The 22,406-nt window shown below is 37.8% G+C and overlaps 5 protein-coding genes and 1 pseudogene across 10 annotated transcripts; 4 read left to right on the forward strand and 2 right to left on the reverse strand.

Moving 5' to 3' along the window:
• Positions 1-1,510: 1,510 nt before the first annotated feature.
• On the reverse strand, positions 1,511-5,770 carry LOC111797577 (uncharacterized). The gene is made up of 4 exons (XM_087124959.1): positions 5,630-5,770; positions 4,991-5,044; positions 4,617-4,683; positions 1,511-1,959 (listed from the first exon to the last, which is right to left on the reverse strand). The coding sequence occupies exons 1-4, from the start codon at positions 5,768-5,770 to the stop codon at positions 1,871-1,873; spliced, it is 351 nt and encodes a 116-aa protein (XP_086981085.1). The 3' UTR covers positions 1,511-1,870.
• On the forward strand, positions 2,000-4,089 carry LOC111797576 (ethylene-responsive transcription factor RAP2-13 pseudogene; annotated as a pseudogene).
• Positions 5,771-8,635: 2,865 nt separating the features above from the next.
• LOC111797241 (uncharacterized) lies at positions 8,636-10,110 on the forward strand. Its single transcript, XM_087124754.1, has one exon. The coding sequence runs from the start codon at positions 9,170-9,172 to the stop codon at positions 9,977-9,979; it is 810 nt and encodes a 269-aa protein (XP_086980880.1). The 5' UTR covers positions 8,636-9,169; the 3' UTR covers positions 9,980-10,110.
• Positions 10,111-11,000: 890 nt separating this feature from the next.
• On the forward strand, positions 11,001-16,190 carry LOC111797505 (beta-1,3-galactosyltransferase 7). Of its 6 annotated transcripts, none has more exons than XR_015421427.1 (12): positions 11,001-11,235; positions 11,327-11,426; positions 11,501-11,556; positions 11,648-11,862; positions 11,951-12,014; positions 13,157-13,229; positions 13,310-13,430; positions 13,527-13,614; positions 13,772-13,897; positions 14,099-14,208; positions 14,334-14,566; positions 15,513-16,190. XR_015421427.1 is itself a non-coding variant. In XM_087124752.1 (11 exons), the coding sequence occupies exons 1-11, from the start codon at positions 11,144-11,146 to the stop codon at positions 14,480-14,482; spliced, it is 1,194 nt and encodes a 397-aa protein (XP_086980878.1). In that variant the 5' UTR covers positions 11,001-11,143; the 3' UTR covers positions 14,483-14,747. The 6 variants fall into 6 exon arrangements, 2 of the variants coding, with proteins under 2 accessions (XP_086980878.1, XP_086980879.1); XR_015421429.1 differs by lacking the exon at positions 15,513-16,190 and adding an exon at positions 14,852-15,353; XR_015421430.1 differs by lacking the exon at positions 15,513-16,190 and adding an exon at positions 14,953-15,353.
• Positions 14,971-15,885, reverse strand: LOC111785282 (uncharacterized). Its single transcript, XM_023665687.2, has 3 exons — positions 15,400-15,885; positions 15,204-15,275; positions 14,971-15,108 (listed from the first exon to the last, which is right to left on the reverse strand). The coding sequence occupies exons 1-3, from the start codon at positions 15,883-15,885 to the stop codon at positions 15,028-15,030; spliced, it is 639 nt and encodes a 212-aa protein (XP_023521455.2). The 3' UTR covers positions 14,971-15,027.
• Positions 16,191-17,275: 1,085 nt separating the features above from the next.
• On the forward strand, positions 17,276-21,874 carry LOC111797278 (uncharacterized). The gene is made up of 5 exons (XM_023680238.2): positions 17,276-17,710; positions 19,300-20,236; positions 20,372-20,467; positions 21,094-21,230; positions 21,311-21,874. The coding sequence occupies exons 1-5, from the start codon at positions 17,466-17,468 to the stop codon at positions 21,486-21,488; spliced, it is 1,593 nt and encodes a 530-aa protein (XP_023536006.1). The 5' UTR covers positions 17,276-17,465; the 3' UTR covers positions 21,489-21,874.
• The last annotated feature ends 532 nt before the right edge of the window (positions 21,875-22,406 follow it).

Here is a 22,406-nt window from a genome sequence, read left to right on the forward strand (position 1 = left end):
AATTCATCTAAGCAGATTTGTTGTATAAGGAACTATGACTTTTTTTTTTTTTTTTTTTTTGTCTCTTTTTATTGAAATGAAGGATTTTAACTGACAAAAAAAAAATATTAATTTTCATTTAGTCGTATAACATGATTTAAGAAACAGCGCCTTCATCGATTGTCATAGGCAGACTGGCAGGCACGTGACCGACATCTTCAAAGTCTCGATATTACCCTCGTCCCGTTCAACATGCTCCAATATCCACTCCGGATTCCCTCCCTCTCTCTCAGCCCTAATTTGGTCAATTCCCATCCTCTCCCGCTTCTTTCTCTTCAGACGCTGCACTGAGCGCGTGGTCTTCACATCATCTTGCCATCGCATGTCCCACGCACTGAGATGGAATGCGCGTGGGCCAGTTCACAAGAGTAAAACCCACGGCTCAGTCTGCAGGATCAGGCGCCGGAGCCCAAGAGCTTCCTCCTCCATGCACGTGCCCTGTTCCATTTCTACCCCCACTTTTATTCTTCCCTCCGTAACCTGACCTTAACTATGGTTCTCAAAGAACTAACCATGGTTAAGCTTTCCTTCCAAATACCAAAAGTCTTTCCCTGTCGTGTCGCCCGTTGGTCGCCTCCCTTTGAATTCAACGCCGGCGACTGCATGGCCCCCCATATTTGCATTAATCTCAGCCGTTGAGTTCCAAATCATCATCATCATCACTTATCTCTTGAATTCGTGGCCCCACAAATTGTCTCTTTTTTAAACCTTGGAGTAGATTTGAGAGAATCATTTTACTAAAACCACAATCAAAATTAATTGATTTCCAAGATATTTTTTACATATCACCCCATTCAAATATTCTCATTAACTATTCAGTTGACCATTCAATTTTATACTAGCATAATTACTCAACTAGAAAAAAGTATAATTTATAAATTAATTTGAATTATATATGTTGGATGAAAGTCCCGCTCGGCTAATTTAGAGAATGATCATGGGTTTATAATCAAGGAATATTATCTTCATTGGTATGAAGTGTTTTGGGCTACAAAGTCATGAAAGCTTATGCTCAAAGTGAACAATATCATACCACTGTGTAAAGTATAGAGTCGTGTTCATTTAACAATATAATTGTCTAAACACAAACATAAAAGAGCAAGAAGTGTACATATATATTGTTAGGAATCATGAATCCCACAATAATACGATATTGTCTACTTTAAGTATAAGCTCGCATAGTATTGTTTTAGACTTCCATATATATATATATATATATATAAAATGAAGACCAAATTGAGGCTTGAAAGAAGATTTGATATATTGTGGCCCTCAAATAGTGGCTCAACAGAGCTTTGAAGTACCATGTTTTAAATCCTCTCTATGATAGCCAACTATGCTGTAGCTCCCTGGGAAAATTCCAGCATCGTGACTCGTAGACACGTTTAAACAGCTCCATTGACCAACCTTTTTTATTATTCCAATTATCTTATTCAATGCATAATAAATGCACGTTCTCACCATTTAAGCATCATATCAACACTCAACTTTATTATAAAATTCGTCAAATGTTCTCATGAATCAACCCACGAGAGTATTTCATCCACCCATATAATCATGTTGTTATTTCCAGAAGTAAATTCTATGTTTAGCACAAAATAATAATAATAATAATAATACTTAACTTTTACTATAATCATAATTAGTGGGTGGATTGTGTTCATTAGGAACATTAGTGACAGAATTAAGCCTCATAATTACACAATAAAAATAGAGAATTCAAAATTTCCACTTACCCGTTGGCCCCACTTGCTAATAAATTCAGGATGCAATCCAATAAACTGACACAAAGCTTGGAAAACCGTGTGGGCTCCCAGGTTGAGTAATTGAATCACAGCCATCCACCAGCTTCATACCGATGATATCCAACGGACAGGATCTGAAGAATCAAGAATAGTGAGAAGGGGGATGAATCGTTATCTACAAAGCAAATGAAAGAGTTAAGATATTTGTCAGTAAGTGTGAACACGAGAGTTTTTTGGTCAGCGAAACTTTTAGGAGAATCAGGAGACGATGAGCGTAACTATGAAGCTAAGTTACGGCGGATAACTGAGATCATTAAACGACGCCGTGATTAAGGTAAGTGAATTTCAGGCATTAGAGGCTTATAAATTGGAGGCTGCTCGTGGGGAATAGGCATTGTAGGCGGAGAGACAGTGAGAGTTCAGAATGGCTAGAAACCAAAATAAACTGTGTTTCAAGTTTGAACTTCCTTCTTCTTCCTCTTCTTCTTCTTCTTCCCCCTTCTGAAACTCCCCGCTTATCTGAATCCCTTTCTGTTCATTGTATGTTCTTTCAGGTTCTGGGTTTTGGGTTTGTCTTTTCGGGAATGAACAATAACCAAACTTAGGATTGTGCAAAGGCAAGTGTTCTCAGAGATCCAGGATTTGTGTGTGTGTGTGTTTTTCTTCCATGTTTCTTTAGGTTACTTCGTTTGTTTTTCTTCTTATGGTCAATCAGCATGGAGGGTGAATTTAGTCCCTCAAGGTTGGTTTCCTTTTCTTCTTCTTCTTCTTCTGTTTTTTATTTCTTTTTAGAGTTGAAGGGGTTGTCTATTTACAGACCTCTTTGATATTTTCAGTGGTGGCCTGTTCTTTCTATTTTAACAAGAATCAGGTTCATCTGTAAAGAGATACTTATTTTTTTTTCTTTTTTCCCTTTTCCTTTTGGGGTCATTTCATTTTTGGCGGACCATTGAAGTAATGGTAACTGCCATGGATTTCTACAATGAAGGACCTCAAACAGACCACTTTGGTGGTGAACTAATGGAAGCAATTTTACCTTTTATGAAAGTTGCTTCCTCTCTCTCTACAAATCTTCCATCTTCTTCTTCTTCTTCTTCTTCATCACCAGCACCATATCTCCCTCCTTGTACCAACAACCACCTCAGCTTCTCTCACTCTGCCCCTCAACAGTCCACTTTGTACTCAAATGGCTGCTCCACTTCGATGAACCCAGAATTTTCAGATGGGTTCTCGACCCAAAACCTTGTTGGTTTTGGACAGCCATTCACAATTGGACCCCATCAGTTATCATTACCTCAAAACCTTCATTCCCAACCTCAAGTCAATCTTCTTCAAAACCAAACCCCACTACCTTTTGCTTTGGAGCAACAAAACCATCAACGGCTACCCTGCTATGAACAAATAACGCCCAACTTCCTCAGCCCCAAGCCGACCCCAATGAAGCAAGTGGGTTCGTCTTCAAAACCCACTAAGCTTTACAGAGGGGTCAGGCAACGGCATTGGGGAAAATGGGTGGCCGAGATCCGACTCCCAAGGAACAGAACTCGGCTCTGGCTCGGTACCTTTGACACTGCTGAAGAAGCTGCCTTGGCATATGATAAGGCAGCCTTCAAGCTTCGAGGTGACTCTGCCAGACTTAATTTCCCCCACCTCAAGCACCAAGGCTCCTGCGTTGAAGGCGAATTCGGCGAGTATAACCCTCTACATTCCTCAGTTGATGCAAAGCTCCAAGCAATTTGTGATAACTTGGCCAAGCCACAGAAACAAGGCAACTCAAAGAAGCCTGTTACTGCAGCTAAGAAGTCAAGGTCCCAATCCTGCTCCCTTGCAGACACAGCAGCTGTGAAGGTGGAGAACTCCTCGTCGCGGGCTGTGACAGAGAGCGACGGGTCTGCAGCGTCTTCACCTTTATCAGATCTTTCATTTCCTGACTTCACAGAGCTGCCATGGGATCAGAATCTAGCTTGGGAGACCTCAATGCTAGAGAAATATCCTTCTGAGATAGATTGGGCATCAATCTTACCTCAATAATTCGATCCAAATCTTCAACAGCACCTGCAACGGACTTTTTTTGAGGTTGCAGGCAGAGACTCAAGGCTCAAATTCTTTTAAATGGGCATTGTGTCAATATCATGTAAAAATGTTCGTGGTCAGCTGGTTTTTTTCTTGGTAGACCATGATATGGTTTAATTTTGGTGTTCTTTTTTCTTTCTATAGTTGTAGTAACTGTAACCATTTTTTGATTGGTCTGTTACTGTTGTCTAATATTTGCAGTAAAACAAATGATTAGTTCAACTTCGTAATATGGACCAAAGATATCCTATAATTAACCTGTATACTCCCCTCTTTGGACAAATTATTGTTGAGGATAGGTAGGAGAGTACTTGGTATTGTTGAGAATTGGTAGGAGAGTACTTCAAAGAGTTAAGGATGGCTAAATAAATGGCTAATAATTATGATTAGCATCTATTTCTGGAAAAATTAAAAGCTACTAGATTTGAACAGACAATATTATTTCAATATTATTTCATCGTTGAGATAGTGATTTCTAACATGTATCCCTTTAACCATATCATGAAGAAAGAGCGAAGGAACTGGCCAGGAAGAAAAATGGTCTACCAAGAAAAAAACCAGCACATGAAGAAAGAGTGAAGAAGAACATTTTTCCTTCGCCCCCAAAAAACATGCACATGAAGAAAGAGCGAAGGAACTGGCCAGGAAGAAAAATGATTATAGTTCTTTATGTGCATGTTTTTTGGGGGTTTAAATTACTGCTGCAAGTTTAGGTAATTTATCTAACTGATTAAGCTTCAAATAACTCTTGTAAATTACCTCCAACTATGGCGCATGCATTTGTTAAGAAGTGAAAGAAAGAGATCTGCTCCTCTGTGAGTGTCACCTGAAAAATGCAATATGATTGGAAGTTAAGACACCCGAAAAAATCTGAGACATATCACAAGGCCGCAAAAGCCATTTAGGAGCATGAATCAAAGCATTGCATAAAAATTGAAATCAGGAAACTTTAGAATAAAAGTAGAAGATCCCAACTTTATAAGAGACAGGTTATAGAAGAAAACAACTCCATGAAAAGAGCTGGGAAGCTTTCTCCTTCTATGCCCCTCAAGTGTTGAGTTACACAGAACAGCATAGCATCGAAGTATAACTTTAGAGAGATAGAGAATCAAGGGGCCAGGAAATATGCATACGATGTTCATTGAAAGTATTTCCCACACATCGATCCATCCAAAGGACAGCATATCCTTCATGGAAAAGTTAAGAAAAATTGGCAAATGAGTAACTTAAGTTCTTTCTTCTCTCCCTCATCCACACTAGTGAGTCTTGGATTTAGGCAAAAAATACATTCAAAATATAAGATAAAATATTGGAACATTCCACCGAGTAAGGATGATTTACCAAACTTCAAACAAACAAAAAGAATCCTACCCGTACTTAGGGTTTACAACACCTGGAAAATCACCTCCAAAAGTTAATCTGCTAATAATCATGTAGCAAATTTCTCATTTCAAACTAGTTGCTAACATTAAAAGTATTCGACTGAAACGATGCTAATGGATTATGTATCTGGAAGCACGATAATCGATTTGGATGAGACAGAGCCCAACCTTTCCTAGGATAAGCTTCACACACATCTGGATAAGAATTACAGGTATCGCGAGGTTTGTCTTATTTGACTATGTTATCAAATTCCGAATTGGCAGGCTAGTCCGATCTGGAACGAGTAAGCTACCGATGTCCCCGGATTTCTCCCGAAGAACTTGAAAATGCAATCAAACATTGTTCCAATACAAAACTCCAGAAAATAAAAAAAAGAAGTATACACTTACTGCGCCATAGCAGGAACGGGAATACGCCTGATTCTGCTCGAATCTGCCTCCATGTCTCTGTAAATGCCTCTCAATCTGCACGGAGAAGATACAGAATCGATAACAACCGAGAAATGCAATACAGGACTGAATGATGTTCATCCCGCCTCCCAAAATGCCTCATACTAATAATATTTCTCACTTATAAACCTATGATTTTCCACTAAGTTAACCGAGGTGGGATTCACTCCCAATAATCTCCCAATAATCCTCAACAATCCTCCCCTCGAATCAAGTACACTATAAGCCTCTCCGGAAGCTTATGGAGCTCTCGAATAGCCTCCTCTTAATCGAGGCTCGACTCCTTTCTCAGGAGCTGGAACAAAGCGACATTTAGTCACTTTTGACTAAACCTTCGAGATTCACAATTCTTTGTTCGATATTTGAGGATTTTATTGACACAGTTAAGTTTAGGGTATGACTCTGATAGCATGTTAGGAATCACGGATCTCCACAATGGTATGATATTGTCCACTTTGAGCATGAGTTCTCATGGCTTTGCTTTGGGCTTCCCCAAAATGCCTCATACCAACATAGCTCCCCCTCCTCAACTCCAAATTCGCCTTATCCGCTCTAGCTCGTTACATATTGTCGTCATCAGACTATCAATTAAAAAAAAAAAAAAAAAAAAAAAAAAAAAGAAGAAGATTTGTTCCCCTTAAGAGCCAGCGTTCTCACCGGCACGCAGCTCGATGTCTGGCTCTGATAGCATTTGTAATAATCCAAGCCTACAACTATAAAATATGGTCTATTTTGGCCCAAGCCCACCGCTATAAAATATTGTCTATTTTAGCCTATCATTAGCCTCACAGTTTTAAAACGCTTATACTAGGGATAAGTTTGTAAACCCTTATAAGAAATGTTTCGTTCTGCAAGGTACCTATGATCTCGCATGTTTAGAGATATCCAAACAATGATTCTTTTTATTTATTTTTACGGTACACGTCCCACGAATTAAATAAACATATTTGAAATTATTATAATTTAATAATGTATATTTTTATATAATTAAGTCTATTAAATAATACAATTTATCACCAAATGAAATTGATTGAGAATATAAAATGAGATGGATTACTTTTATATTATTTAGTAGTAACGTTAATTATTACCACCATACACTATAATTAGCTCCAAATGATTATAGTAATAATTAATGACGACTTTTTTACGTACAAATCCTATAAATACTTTATTTTATATCAAAATATCCACATTTTAAATAGTTATTAATATTTTATCCGTTGAACTGAACTTATTACAATTGCACTTTTTCAGTAGTAGGACAACGCTTGTTCTAACCTAGCGAACAAGTCAATTGTGAGAAATTCGGACTGCATAGACAATGTTTGTGTAAGCTCGAACCTCGAATCATGTTTGAGAGAAATATTTTAAAAAATGTGAGCGAGAAAATACATTGAAAATAATTATAAAAAAAACAATATTGTAAGATGAAAGTGACGACTTTAATACATATAATACGATGGTCAATATTTTATTAAATATTGAAATTTTAAATTGGAAGGCAAGCAAAGTCATGTAAATTAAAGTGCAAGGTGAACGGTCATGAGTCACGAGGAGGCCCCAATTTGTGACCACAAATAACTCCCAATTGCTTTGCTTCTCAACGCCCATAATTGCATTCTCACTATATTTCACTTTATTTTATTTAAATCCATCGCTAAATTAATAAAAATATCATTAAATTAAGGTTTAAATACACTTTAAATTAAAAAATATATTATTAATTATAAAATATTCTTAAATTTTGAAAATACTAAGGTTTTTATTAATATATTTTACTTTTTTAAAAAATTAAAAATACTTTTTAAAGTTAATAGGGGTAAAACTATATATATATAATTTTAAAAATAGCATCAACACTGTTTTTAAAAAAAATTAATTTTTTTTTACTGTTAATATAGACGAATACAATAGATCATACCTCATAAGTTATCTCCAAACTTTTTAATATTACTTTTTAAAATTTATGAATATTTTTTAAACAGTAATTATATATATATTAAAAATTTTAAAGTTTTTAAAAAAGTTTAAAGGTGTTCGAGTAGTTTGAACTTTTGAAAATTTAAAAATATTTTTGAGAATTTTTTTAAAGTTTAAAAATATTTATAAATTTATGAGTATTTTTTAGAGACGGTAAAATTAAAAGGTTATTTTTATTATTGAAATTTCAATTTAGTTGTTATAATTTATTATATATATTTTTATTAATAAATATTAAAATAAGTTAATGATAATCTTATAAAAGCTTATTGTCTGAATATAATGACGTGAAGTTAATATTATTTAGTAGGGAAAAAATATAATTAGAAAATATTAAAGCTTAGTCAAAATGGAGTTATTTGAAAATGATGATATTTCCCTACTAAAGGGACACCAATAATGCCATGTTACCCACAGCTATACTTTTTGAAAGATGGGAGTGGAAGAACCCTAAAAGTGTCTTTTTAGTTATAAAAATATTAAGCATTAAAAATAATTTGAGCAAATAATAATAATATTTATGGGACAGAGATACTCTATGGACCAAAGAGAGGAACAAAACATTATTTATAAGGCGTAGAAATCTCATTTTAACATACGCGTTTTAAAACTGTGAGACTGAATAGATAACGACTCAAAACAAATAAATTCTACTAGTGATGGCATCAGAAATGATTGTCAGATCTCACATTGGTGTGAAAACCTTTTCCTTATAGTTGCGTTTTAAAACCGAATGGTGATATTTAACGGGTCAAATCGAACAATATTTTAGTAGTGTGCTCGAGTTATTACAAATGGTATTAGAGCTAGGCTTTGTGTGCAAGCAAAGACGCTGGATTCCCTTGATATGTAACGGGTCAAAGCGAACAATATCTTAGCAGCGTGCTTGAGTTATTACAAATGTATTAGAGCCCGGTTTCGAACTAGATGCTGGATACATTAATACGTAACAGGCTAAAGTGAACAATATTTATTGGCCGTAGGCTCGGGCTCTTACAAATGATATTAGACTAGGGAGAACCCGTAGAACTTCAAAAGAAAAAGGCAAAATAAGATAATATCGGCTAGGTGTGAGCTTAGAGTACTCAAAAGTAAAAGTCGACAATATCTATTGGATCGGGTTTAGACTCAGGGCAACGCGTGAGTGTGATTGTGAGTGCGACTGTGCGAGAGGAAGGGCATTTTTTATGGCGTGGGCTCGCCAAGTTGGGTGAATGATTGGGCAATACAACAAGGCTCGTGCGTCTTTACAAGAACCGCAGCCCCGCCTGTTCTATATCTCAGGCAGGCAAAAAGGAGTGTTCTTAAATTTTTACAGATAATAAAGTAGACCCTCTCACACACACATCCAACAAAAAGCAGTAGGGGTCCAAAACACCAGACCCTGACTCACCTTTCTTCTTCTTCTTCTTCCTCTGTTTCCTCTGTAAAAATTGTCCTTAAAAACCCCACATCCCAAACCTTCCAATGCCAGAATCTTCCTCTTTCTAGGACACCATGAAATTAATTAGAGACACTAAAGCGAACCCTTCACCGGATTTATTGGTTTGTTTCCCTTCTCGCTCGCATTTCGCTTTAATGCCAAACCCACTCTGTAGTCCTGCCAGAGCATCTGATTCGAACAAGCTCCGCCGTTATCACCGGCGGAGGAGGTCGGCGGAGAGTCCGGTGGTTTGGGCCAAAGCGAAGACGATGGGGGGGTCTGAGGTGTCGGAACCGTCGTCGCCGAAAGTGACCTGTGCAGGGCAGATTAAGATGAGGCCGAAGAGCAGGAAGAGCTGGGAATCGGTGATGGAGGAGATAGAGAGAATTCATAATAGGAGGGAATTACGGCGGAGGAGGTTCAATTGGGTCGAATCTTTAGGGTTCAAGAAGGATATAATGCAATTCTTAACGTGTTTACGGAGCTTACGGTTTGATTTTGGGTGTTTCGGAGCTTTCCCTGAAGCAGAGTTCACCTCTGAAGACGAAGAAGAAGAGGACGTGGCTGTCGAGGGGAGTGATGGCTCCAGAACGGCGTTTTCTAAATGGTTTATGGTTTTACAGGGAAGTGGGGTCCGGAGAGACGGCAACGGTCTCTGTACAGTTGATGATGCATCGATTGGGCCGCCGATGGCGCCGCCCAGAAACGCGCTTTTGCTTATGCGCTGCAGGTCTGCTCCGGCGAAGAGTTGGGTGGAGGAAGGATGTTCGGAGGAGGAAGAAGAAACAGAGGTGAAGGTGAAGAAGAGCTTGAAATGGCTAATGGAGGAAGAGAACAGAGAGAGCAGGGGTTTGGTTACGAGGAGTCAGAGTTGGAAGGTTTGATCTCAATGGGTAAGGAACTCCCATCTTCCACATTTTCACATTGGTTTGGTTGGTACAGTTTGAGTAAGATTTGGATTATCTTGTTAATTAAACATTTAGATAATAATACTTATTTGAGATTTGATCTAGAAGATATTGTCTTGTTTGAGCTTTCAAGTTTCAGCTCAAGATTTTTAAAATGAGGATGTAAGAGAGAGGTTTATGACTGGGATCTAACAGTCCATCCCTCTGGCACCTAACGTCCTAGCTGACACTCGTTCCATTCTCTAATGGATGTGAACCTCCCAATCCATCCCCTTCGAGACCCAACATTTTTGCTGACACATTGATTAGTGTCTGACTCTGATACTATTTTATGACCTTAGCAGTTATGTATACTTCTATAATTAGCCACCATGTAAACAAACCTTAAAATACGTTAAAAAAACACCTTTTTACTCTAAATTATCGTACACTCAAGATCTGTAACAATTTAAAAACAAATGAACCTTGATTTTTCTTTTAATGTGGCATAAATGGCAAGATCTTGGTTCATGTCACATACTTCATAGGCCAGATGGATCCTCGAATCCATTTAGTTCACACGAACAAATGTCTCACCTACTCTTTCTCGATTATCTATTAAACGTGAGTTTCGCATTTAAATTAATATATCTATTTGGTTAGATACTCACTCGAAAAACCAATATTTATTTTTGCTATAATTTGAAAATACAATATTAAAAACAAACTCCTTATAGAAAATATCCTCTTGCTATCTTACTTCAACACTCAAAATTATTTTAATTTCAGGTTATTATAATAAATCAAATACCATTTCAAGGTTATTTTAAAAATCAGCCAATTGAAATAAATTATTGGGCAAAGTGGTTGTATATTCCACGTCAGCATTATCGTATGAATATAAAATTAAAAAAAATAATCAAGATTAGTAACAACATAAACACAGAGACGGGAGTTTATTAGAATTAGAACAAGGATGAACAGGAAGGTTTGTAATTATGGCGTGATTAGCGTAGAGCAGCAAAATGGCGCTCAATTCTTCCTTCCGCAGCCTAACCGTTGACACTCTGACCTCTAGAAATCCCAATTCGATTCCACTTTCTTCCTTAACCTTATAAATCCTTCTGCTAATTCCTCTGCTCGTCCACAGCTAGCCGGAAGATGAAGAATCGTGGCACTAGAAAGATTTCTGTGATATGGATTCCTTTCTTTTGTCTCTCATTCTTCCTTTTCGGTATGATCGCCACGAACAGGTTTCTATTTTCTCATTTTGATTTGTTGTGATTCTCTGTTTTTATAGGGTTTTTTTGTTGATCGGGGGGTTTGGATTTCTGGGTTTTGCAGTAGGTTATGGTTGGTGCCGGAATCTGATGGTCAGGTCATCTCCCGTCGTCGACATGAACAGGAACTTCAAATCGTCTCTGAAGATAGCTCGATTAAGATGGTGAGTGTTTGACATATTACGACTCATTCTGTTGCCTGTTTAGTCTGATTTATTTTTTCTTGGAAATTTTGAAGCCAGCGGAAAAAAGGGATGTGATCACTGCAGTCTATAGAACTCACGAAGCAATCCAGTTTAGTGCAATTCTTCTTTATTTTCAATTTTTCGTTTCCTCATTCTTCCACTTTGGCTTAACAGTGAAACAAATTCGTGGAGGTGTACAGATCTTTGGACAAGAAAATTACAATGCTTAACATGGATTTGGTGGAGGCTAAGAATTCCCCCGAGATGCATTCCTCTGATAGCTACACACCAGCTATTGAATCCTCTGGTAAAGGCAGCCAGCCGAAGAAGAAAATGTTAATGGTGATTGGGATAAACACAGCTTTTAGTAGCCGAAGGCGTCGAGATTCGGTCAGAGAGACATGGATGCCTCGAGGTATCTTGGTCCTACCTACTGTTCTTATGTCTCATTTTGACCATTTAACGTTATGTTTCTGCTAAAACATAGCTTGATGTTTGGTCAGGTGAAAAGCTGTTCCAGTTGGAGCGAGAGAAGGGGATTGTGGTTCGGTTTATGATTGGCCATAGGTATAATTGCGTTTCTTGTGGTGTATTTGGCTCTAGCTACTTGTTTGAAATTAGATGCTGGGAGAAGCAGAGATTAAATGTTTTTAAGGCCATCTTAATGTGTTGGGTGTTTTCAGAAAGCTTTACTCTTTGACTATTTAACCAAACGTGTGGAAATTTTGAAGAATGCTTTAAAATTCCTCTTCTTTTAATGAAGGGTGTAGAGGAAGGCAGTAGAAACTAAAAATTGATTCATGGTCATTTTCACATTATATGAGATGGGGGTGTAAACTTATAGAACAAGCAGAAACTTTTCTCCTCCACGCTAAGGAGTGTTGTGTGGTGGTCTGTTTACTTTATAAGATGGTCCAACGTAGAACTCAAGTGGCAAAACTGCAAGCTATACTACGACAAGTGTAACAGCCCAAGCCCACCGCTAGCAAATATTGTTCTCTTTGGGTTTTCCCTTTCGAGATAGCCCAAATAGGACAATATCTGCCAGTGGTGGGCTTGGACTGTTACAAATGGTAGGTATTAGAGTCAGACATCGAATGTTGTATCATCAAGGACGCTGGGCCCAGGGATGGATTGTGAGATCCCACATTAGTTGGAGAGGGGAACGAAACATTCCTTATAAGGGTGTGGAAATCTCTTTCTTAGGAGAGAGTTTTAAAACCTTGAGGGAAACCCGGGAGGGAAAGCCCAAAGAGGACAATATCTACTAGTGGTGGGGTTGGGCTGTTACAACAAGACGGTACTGTTCTCTGTTTTACAATCTGATACGGACATTTTCTGGATTGCTTTTTGTCACTCAAAACCCTGTTTTAATAGATGGGCCATACAAGTTCTTTGTTGGTGGTTCTCTTTTACAAAGGCAGCAAGAACCGTCAATCTGCCAGCTTTCTCTTTTCACCTTCTTTTTCTGAGTACTTTAGTATAGATGAGAACCAACTTTAGACTGGCCTTTCTGATTGTGATGAACATACTGTTTATATCTCCTTGTTCAGAAAGTAGCCTTGTTATGTGGAAGTCGTTCTAGCCTTTTCTCCCTTGAACTGGTCCTTTTATATTTGTGCAGTTCAATCTTGATGCATTATATAACTAGTTTGGTATTGCTTCCTTGTTTTCAATGGAACTAACCTCATTGATTTTCGCTTGATTAGCGCAACTTCCAACAGCATTTTGGATCGTGCAATTGATTCAGAAGATGCCCTGCACAAAGATTTCCTTAGGCTGGTAAGAGAATTTACATGGAGTAATTATGATAACAAGGAATGATTAGACATTCAGCTTGTAAACTGGATCATTATGTTCAGGAACATATCGAAGGGTATCACGAATTGTCTGCAAAAACAAAATCCTTCTTTTCCACTGCCGTTGCTCGATGGGATGCTGACTTCTATGTTAAGATAGATGATGATGTCCATGTAAATTTAGGTATGTTTCACGTTTTTAAGCTGTTATTCCTTCAACTTCTGTGAAAACTAAATATCCATTTATCAAGATTGAGTTTCTTAATTCTTTCTCATCTAGGGATGCTAGCTACTACTCTTGCTTACCACCGTTCGAAGCCCCGAGTCTATATCGGGTGCATGAAATCTGGACCTGTTCTTTCTTCCAAGTAATTATCATGGACTGTCTATCTATCATGTTCATTGCAGATTGATTGTCTCTGTCATTTCTTCCCTTTTTTGCACATTGATATCATTCTTTTGTTTGTTTTGTGCATTCTTAAAAAGGATATGTGATGATAATTTTGCATTTTCTTTATACCACAGGAGTGTCAAATACCATGAACCTGAATACTGGAAATTTGGAGAGGAGGGAAATAAGTATTTCAGACATGCAACTGGGCAGATTTACGCAATCTCGAAAGATCTAGCCACCTACATGGCGGTCAATGAGTAAGGATATAGCGTTTATGCTTGCATTTAGAGTTATGTAAAGTAAACACATCATCTTAGTCACATCTTTGATTAAAATCATTCTTGCATCAACATGAGATGTAAAGTTTCTTAATATATTCAACTTTGTTCATATAATGAACTTGTACCCACTTCTTGATTATGTGAGTTTAATTCAAAGAGTTGAAACTTGTGATGCAGGCCAATTTTGCACAAGTATGCCAATGAAGATGTGTCCCTTGGTGCTTGGTTAATAGGCCTTGAAGTCGAGCATATAGACGACCGTAACATGTGCTGCGGGACGCCACCTGGTAATGTTTTACTTATATATGGACGATCGCGAAGTAAAGAACAAACGATTTCCCAAACCCCATATGCAAATTCTTTTTCCTTTATTGCAAAGCTTTGTTTTTCTTCTAAGACAAAACATTTGCAGATTGTGAGTGGAAGGCACAAGCAGGCAATGTATGCGTTGCATCATTTGACTGGAGTTGCAGTGGAATATGCAAATCTGTTGAGAGGATCAAGCATGTCCACGAAAAATGTGGTGAAGGGAATGGGGCTGTCTGGAGTGCATTAATCTAGTTGGGTTCTTGACATTATTCTGCTGTGATCAGACAAAAGCTGGACACTGTTTGGGAGTTGAACATTGCTTCCAATTTTGTTCGTGTAAGTTAAATTCATCGATACCTCTTGTTCTTTCGTAGTCGCCCCTTCCCCCTTCCGACTATATGATTCAAGTATTACTGCCAGTGTATTATATTGTTGAGTTCCTATTCAATGAGTCAGATTCTGTATGTGTCCTTTGTTTGTATAGTGAAAAAGAAATAAAATGATCATGATTTGTGTATTCTTTTCCTCTAGAAGATCCTTGCCTTCTGATATAATCTGGATCTGATATCACTGATGAACATGAGGGATACCTAAAATTTTAGTGGCATGAATTATGATTAGGCAAAAGGGTAGGAAATCAGCTGCATTGTTATCATAACCAGATAGGTTTGCTATCAGAATATTTGCTCTACATGAAGCACAAAGAACTAAGAAAGTAAAAGCTTCTATCTAGGAAAAAACTTGAAGAGAAGAGAAGAGAAGAGAATAGAGAGAGGTGTGCTTGTGAAGAGCAAAAGCTAGAAGAAGGCTGAGCTTGTGCGCCGCAGTTGATATCTAGGCATTGGAATTGGATTTGACAAGAACATTCTTTCTACTTCCTGAAAAAATAAAAGGATTCTACAGTTTCTTAATCAAATAGATCCACTCAGCTGTGTTTTTTGTTGAAAATATGACTCTGTTTAGATGAACTTGCCTCTTGCTTTCTCAGCCAACTATTTGTTTTCCTCAAGCATAACACCTCATGCTCCAACTGATTCGTATAAGCCTAGAGGATTAGAACGAGGATTAGAACGAACGAAGAACGAACAAACGTATGATTAATATCACGAAAAATGTTGATATTTGTCCTGTGTTTGATGGAAACTTGAAAGATAGATGCATGAATTTACCTGTTTCCTGGCTCTGGACCTTGCAGCAGACTCACGGTTCTTGATCATTCTCCTCTGCCTTCTTTCAATAGTTTTCTCCTTTATATCATCCAATTGTCTTCGTTTCCGTCCAGAATTACCCTCATGGAAATCGGAGTTGGACGAGGCGGATGTCGTGATCGACATAGCCTGCAAATTGTAAACACCAATATCTGGTACACTCCCATGATTATTGTAAACAGCTTGAGAAGCTGGCAACTTGGAATCAATGAGTAATGCTCGTTGGTAATGCATCCATTCCATCCCTTCTGTCGAGGCTGAAACCTCGGTCATTAGATCGGGCTGTGGCTCGACATCGCCAGCCCTTTTCCCGAGAAACAACGAAGCCGTGGCTGCTGCTGAGGCAGGAGGTGAAGAGGAAGGGTTATTATTATTATTATTATTATGTACCAGCTCTGCTTCTTCCACAGACATCACATTCCTCAAAACTATGTCATCTAAATTCATTTCCTATTCTAAAAGAAGGCTCCTTCCCCTGCACCAGTGCTTATATGCCTCTGCTACTTCAGAATCAAGGAAAGAAGGAAGGGAGAGAACGCCAAATTGGTGGAAGTTTTGTGGAGAACCCATAACTGAGATATGAAAGGATCTGGCAGAAGGTGATTTGTTGAAGGGGATCCGATATTTTAGAGAGGTTAAGAGAGAAGTTTCTTAGTTCAACAGCCGAACCTGATATTCTTGCTAATTTTGTGGGATACAGAGATGGAAATTCAATGGCTTACACCATTCTAATATTACTTCTTTGTCTTTCATTACAATGTATTAACACCCTTTCTTATCAAATCTCATATGAAAAGCTTTTGTGAAGTGTATGCCATTAAAATGCAAATATTCTATCATGAGCATGCTTTATGGGTCGGGATGTGACCGTGCCTGTTGTCAAAACCGCACTTTCAAATAACACGCCCTAGCCCTAGACAAACGTGACCGTAACATCTGTTAGATGGTGTAATATGCCATAGACAAGTATGACTGTAACACCTATCATACTATGCCTCTTGTTAGAATTGCGTTTTAGATAACACACCCTAGACAAACATGACTATAACACCCATTAGACGATATAACATGCCCTAGACACGCATGATCGTAACACCCATCAAACGGCATAACATGCCCTAGACACGCATGATCGTAACACCCATCAAACGGCATAACATGCCCTAGACAAACATGATCGTAACACCCATCAAACAGTGCATGTTGTTTAGAATTATACTCTCATATAATACACCCTAGACAAACATGACCATAACACCCATCAGACGGTATAACATGCCCTAGACAAGCATGACCGTAACACTCATCGGACAGTGTCGATTGTCAAAATCGCACCCTCAAATAACACACCCTAGACGAGCATGACTGTAACTCCTGCCACCGGTTCCTGTTGTTTGAATCACACTCTCAATTAACCCGCTTTAGACACCGCTGGATAAAATCGCAATCTCTACGAAATTGATTATTTAGTTAGTTTTATATCGTATTTTTAAATATTTGTCAAACAAAATACATAAAAATTTCACCCTATAAATATAAATTGATTATTATAATTACTCATTTTTTAAGTTGAATTGATCGGGTTAAAGTCAACACATCCGTTAATTAATTAATTACTATTATATGAAATTTAACTAAGTTTATTTATTTTAAAGTTAACATTAATCAATTTTTAATTATTGCACTTGACATTTAAAACAAAATATATAATAATTTTTTTTTTTAGAAAATACATTATTAAAAAGGCTACGATATAATTATATGTTCTACAACAATGGATTTTGTGGCATATAAATATCCTATAAATTTAGCTTCTTTAAAATTTTGAATTAATAGAATATGGATGAGTTGTCTCAATCTCCTTTATGGAGAGCGCGTCCCGCGCGTGGTAAAATTCCCTTTCCTACCGACCGAGACGAATGCTTCTCTTACAATCGACCTCCGATCTCATCTGCTGATTTCCGCCCTAACGCCGGTCCCTCTTTTTATCTCTCTCTGGTTCTCGTTTGGTCGTTTGATCCGTCGCCATGAATATCGCAAAACAAAGATCTGTTTCTGTTTCAAATCCTTTATTCTTTTTGTATGTTTGGTTCGTACTCTTACTGTCGCTTACAGTGAATCTGAGTAATGCCTCCATCCATTTCTACGACAAGGAGGTTTTCGTTGATGTCGGTAATGCTTTTCTTCTCTCCGGCGGCAGTGAAGGTCTTCAGGCTTCTCTCTCGGCCGATTCCGATACGCCTTCTATCCGCAATGGCCAATCTTCTATCCAGTACTCTTTCTAACTCTTTGGATGTCTTAATTTTGATGGATGTATTTCTTTTGCGAGTTAGTGTGGATAGGTTTTATTGTGGATATTGTCGTAGTTGGAATTTGATTGATTTTAATTTGGCAGTACTTTGGCTAGATCTATGTTCGTTTTGTTCTGCCTTTTAAACTTGATTCATTGGTGAGTCGGAAAATTCAGTTGCACACTTGTCTTCTTGTTTTCTTTTTGTTTGCTAACTCTAGCAATGCATTAAGTGAGAGGACTCTATCTTTACACAGATCTGACGTTCACACATATGCGCACATTTATTTTGTGTATTGCCCGCTGCTCTCCTTTTGAACTAGGCTGGAAAAGGAGAAGGATTCTCCTGTCTTCAAAGAAGTTCAACGTCTTTCGATGACCTTTGAACTCTTCGATCACTTATTATTATTCTCAGTGGCCACTCCAAGTTACGTAGTATTTTTCATCCTCCATTGGACTCTCTATTTGAATTACTTGTCTCTCATTTAAAAAATGTTAAGCTAGTTAGATAGAGGATCACACTACGTTTTCATTTTTTTGCCTTCTTTTATTTAGTTGATGTTGATGTTTGTTTCCAATGAGTACTGATTAAGACTTCCAATTAGTGTAAAATTGCTAGTTTTAGTTTGGTTAATTGGCTGTTGTTATTTATTTAAAATCAATGAACATCTGAAATAGCCATGTATTTGAAGAGAACATTCTTATAAACTTTTTTTTTTTTAAGAGATCATGAACGAAGTGAACTCTTTTTTATTCTTTAATGAATTATACGAAAATTCCAAAAAAAAAAAAAAATCAAGGTTTCTTTGTCAATCTTAAATGAATTGAGTCGATGTATCACATGAATCGCAACCTCGGGGATTCTTCCATTTTTTTCAGGTTGGCTTCTTATCTTTTGGGATTGGTACATGTAAAGAGTCATTTTCCTTAAGGTCCGAAGTTCTTCCAACTTTTGGGTGAGATAAATACTAAAAACCCTTGTTGTTTTCTGGGTCCATGCCTTGAGGAGAGGCTGTGGGTGTCCCCGAGTAAATGGGAGCGAAGCTCTGACTCTTGGTTATAAAAAAATAAAGACTACATTTTATTTATTTCTGAAAAAGTGACCAGAGTAGCACTGTAGTTCCAATGGTGTGGCTCTTAGTTTAGTGCTTGGATTTATTTATTGCTTTAAGTTATTGGAAGTATCATGCCACTAGAATGCCTTAGTACTTCCTATAAGTGGGGCACTAAGACGTGCTTAAATATGATCTATATCCTTTGAAGAATTTCCGTTTGCTTAAAAATCATATTTAGAACTACTAGTTGATTAAATAAACTGGTTTTGAACAACTTGGCAGTAATTCAATTTTTTTTGTTTCTAAAGATAACCTATCTGTATGCATCCTTGAAATTGCTTTAATGAATTTAACTTTTCGCAAAAACTGGTTATCCAAAAATTTATGCCATGCTGTAATGTAGCTCACTGAATGTTTATACTCTGCATTTGGATCTTTACAATAGAATATTTTGCCCTTCCTTCCTATTTTTCCCACAGTAAGACTGTGTATTCATGACTTCTACAAATGGGACAGATTTTATAATATCACCTTCTGGAGGAGAAAGGCTGCTGCTGATCTACATACAGACATGGAGCATAGCACAGGGTTGATACAGGTTATCATCTTTGAGGCTGCCGACCGTGATAACATTGGTGGTTCTGCATATGGTGGACAGAGAGCTATATGTTGCACTCCAGATCTAGCTAAGCTTGAAGGATGTAAACAAGGAGAAGTCATTAGAAGACCTTCTGCATCGGATATTAATTGGCCTGTTGTTTTAAATGTACAATTCAGTGGCAATTATTTATACACTGTTATGGATGATGTGGAAGTTCCCATTACAAAAACAGGAATGTATAGCTTGTTCTTTGTAACATGCGATCCAAACCTCAAAGGATTAGTGATGAGTGGGAGGACAAAGTGGAAAAATCCCTATGGTTATTTACCCGGACGGATGTTCTCTTTAATGAGATTTTATGTATTCATGTCACTAGCATACTTATTGCTTACTGTCGTTTGGTTATCTCAGTATGTGAGGTTCTGGAGGGATATTCTGCAACTTCAGCATTGCATCACAGTCGTAATTGCTCTTGGATTATTTGAGATGGTTCTTTGGTACTTTGAATATGTAAACTTCAATGATACAGGCATTAGGCCAGTTGTAATCACAACATGGGTGGTGACTGTTGGTGCTATAAGAAAAACAGTTACGCGGCTTCTTATACTGTCAATTTCCATGGGTTATGGTGTTGTGCGGCCTACTCTTGGTGGTCTTACCTCAAAAGTTCTTCTTCTAGGGGTAACTTACTTCTTGGCATCTGAATTATTGGATATTACAGAGTATGTTGGGACTATAAATGATGTTTCTGGAAGAGCAAGACTGTTCCTAGTCCTCCCTGATGCATTCCTAGATGCCTTTTTAATATTATGGATATTTACTTCCCTTTCAAGGACGCTAGAGCAGTTACAGGTATTGCTTTCCTACTCCTGAAATCCGCCATGTTTAACAGCGTGCATCCGTTCATTAACCTTTCTGTTTTCTATTCGTCTTTGCCTCTGTATCTTTATACTCGTTTTGTACGATAAACTTGCTTTTTTTCTTCAGATGAAGAGGAGCTCTGTTAAGTTGGAAATATATAGGAAGTTCTCAAATGCATTGGTAGCCACTGTTATTGCTTCTGTTGCTTGGATAGTGTATGAGGTATGATTTCAATCTCTTTACACATTTTATTCCTCTATCCATGTAGGTGTATATATAGATCTCAGCCGTCATTACTATTATAGCCAACCTAATGCTTTACCATATGGAAACTAAAATATAGAAAGAAAAAAAGGGTCACGAAGTTCATGCACGACGCATCTTCAGAACGATGCGTGCTGTGTGTCGTACTTAGTGCAAAATCATGGAAATTTTCTCCAGGAGTATTAGTAGAGTTCAAATTACTTATGAAATCTACTCCAACCGTATTGATTGTTTTTGCGACTTGCCAACAGTGTCTTATTGTTGTTGTGGGTGTGTATGATCGAGCACGTGTTGTAATTCTTTTTGTGGGAAGTCAACATTTAGGGGAAGTAGATAATTATTCTGGTCGATTCTTGATTCTGAAGTAGATTGGAAGGATTTCTCTTCATATCTTTATCTCTCTCTGAATGTATCGCTAACTTCAACCAGGCAATGAACTTACTCTGCTTCATATACTTCGCTTTCAATTTCTCTAGTTGTCTTATATCTCTAGTCTTCTTTTTCAGATTGTTCTTGTTATTTTTTACCTATCGATTAGAACGTTCTCTCAGGGATTTTTCATGATAAGTTCTTGCATATTATAGGTCTACTTCAAGGCGACAGATCCCTTCAATGAAAGGTGGCAGAGTGCTTGGATCATAACTGCCTTTTGGAACATCCTTGCATTTGCTTTGCTGTGCGTTATCTGCTATCTCTGGGCACCATCACAGAGTTCTCAACGGTATTTCTATATTTCCCAATATCTTTTTTTTTATCCTCTCTATAATCAGCTTTATCCTAACTTAACAATCATGAACCAAGGTATGCTTACTCTGACGAAATTGGAGCTCAATCCGATGACGAAGAGGCTCAATCCCTAAACCGGGCAAAGCCAGAGAGTGAACTGAGTCTAGTGAAGCAAGATCGGATCGAGAAGGACGTTGGAAACACCGTCGAGTTTGATGAAGATGATGACAGGGAAGAGGATAAAAGAGAATGAATGATGGGTCACCTTTCATTCAGCCTTTTTGTTTAGATCTGCAGAAAGTCCAGTTCCATGGGGGGAGTCCTCGCCGAGATCATCACCCAAATACTAAGCCAAAGCGTCATCTTGAAAGTGAGGACCATGCAACATGGCACCACCACAAAGGAGTGTGTGTGTGTGTGTGTGTGTGTATATTGTGATGAAATGTAATGGAAGGCTAAACCAGAGGAGTTTTCTGCAATTCTTTTTCACGCCCATTATCTTCATTTATTTTGTAAAGCAGTGTCTGCATATATGTTCGTTGAATTCTTGAGAACCTTGATACTGGGAATCGTTCTTTTTCTTTTAGCTCCTCGTTTTATAGAAATATTGGAATCTTTCCTACATGATTCCGTTTTTTAGTCTTTTGTAACCATCTAAGCCCACCACTAACAAATATTGTTTTCTTTTTACTTTCCTTTTTGGGTTTTCCTCAACGGGTTTCTCCCTCAAAGTTTTTAAAACTTGTATGTTAAAAGATAGGTTTTCACACCCTTATGAAATGAAGGGTGTTTCGTTCTCCTCCCTAATCGATGTAAAATCTCATAATACATCCCCTTTAAGGCTCTACGTCTCCACTGACACATTATCCTTATTTATTTTCATAGCAAACCGATGAGACGAAGATTTTGAGTCCTCTGCTCTACGCGATACTGGCCATTTCCTACCCATTATCCTTATTGTCAATAGGAGATTTGTCAAGAACGTAGAGGAGGTAGGATCGGCAGTTGGTCAGATCTAGTATGGTTCGTACATGGACGGTAGTTGGAGTCGGCAGCTCTCTTAGGGTTCCCTCATCTGGGATCCCTCGCTCCTTTCTCCAATCAATGTGGGACTCCCATCAAATCCACCCTCTTAGATCGCTCATTTCGCCAATCAATGTGGGACCCCTGA

The sequence above is a fragment of the Cucurbita pepo genome, chromosome 6, assembly GCF_057944985.1.
Source record: "Cucurbita pepo subsp. pepo isolate OVF chromosome 6, ASM5794498v1, whole genome shotgun sequence".
NCBI lineage: Eukaryota > Viridiplantae > Streptophyta > Magnoliopsida > Cucurbitales > Cucurbitaceae > Cucurbita > Cucurbita pepo.

Bases quoted from the DNA above. Each gene is read 5' to 3' on its own strand.
- LOC111797505 (XM_087124752.1), top strand. From the start codon at position 11,144: ATGAAGAATCGTGGCACTAGAAAGATTTCTGTGATATGGATTCCTTTC. The intron at 11,236-11,326 runs GTTTCTATTTTC...TGGGTTTTGCAG, and splicing joins GGTATGATCGCCACGAACAG to TAGGTTATGGTTGGTGCCGG. The intron at 13,431-13,526 runs GTATGTTTCACG...TTTCTCATCTAG, and splicing joins TGATGTCCATGTAAATTTAG to GGATGCTAGCTACTACTCTT.
- LOC111797278 (XM_023680238.2), top strand. From the start codon at position 17,466: ATGAATATCGCAAAACAAAGATCTGTTTCTGTTTCAAATCCTTTATTC. The intron at 17,711-19,299 runs GTACTCTTTCTA...CAAATGGGACAG, and splicing joins AATGGCCAATCTTCTATCCA to ATTTTATAATATCACCTTCT. The intron at 21,231-21,310 runs GTATTTCTATAT...TCATGAACCAAG, and splicing joins CCATCACAGAGTTCTCAACG to GTATGCTTACTCTGACGAAA.
- LOC111797577 (XM_087124959.1), bottom strand. From the start codon at position 5,770: ATGAACATCATTCAGTCCTGTATTGCATTTCTCGGTTGTTATCGATTC. The intron at 5,045-5,629 runs GTAAGTGTATAC...TTTTCCATGAAG, and splicing joins CCCGTTCCTGCTATGGCGCA to GATATGCTGTCCTTTGGATG. The intron at 4,684-4,990 runs GTATGCATATTT...TGCATTTTTCAG, and splicing joins AAATACTTTCAATGAACATC to GTGACACTCACAGAGGAGCA.
- LOC111797241 (XM_087124754.1), top strand. From the start codon at position 9,170: ATGAAATTAATTAGAGACACTAAAGCGAACCCTTCACCGGATTTATTG.
- LOC111785282 (XM_023665687.2), bottom strand. From the start codon at position 15,885: ATGAATTTAGATGACATAGTTTTGAGGAATGTGATGTCTGTGGAAGAA. The intron at 15,276-15,399 runs GTAAATTCATGC...CTAATCCTCTAG, and splicing joins GGTCCAGAGCCAGGAAACAG to GCTTATACGAATCAGTTGGA. The intron at 15,109-15,203 runs GCAAGTTCATCT...TTATTTTTTCAG, and splicing joins GTTGGCTGAGAAAGCAAGAG to GAAGTAGAAAGAATGTTCTT.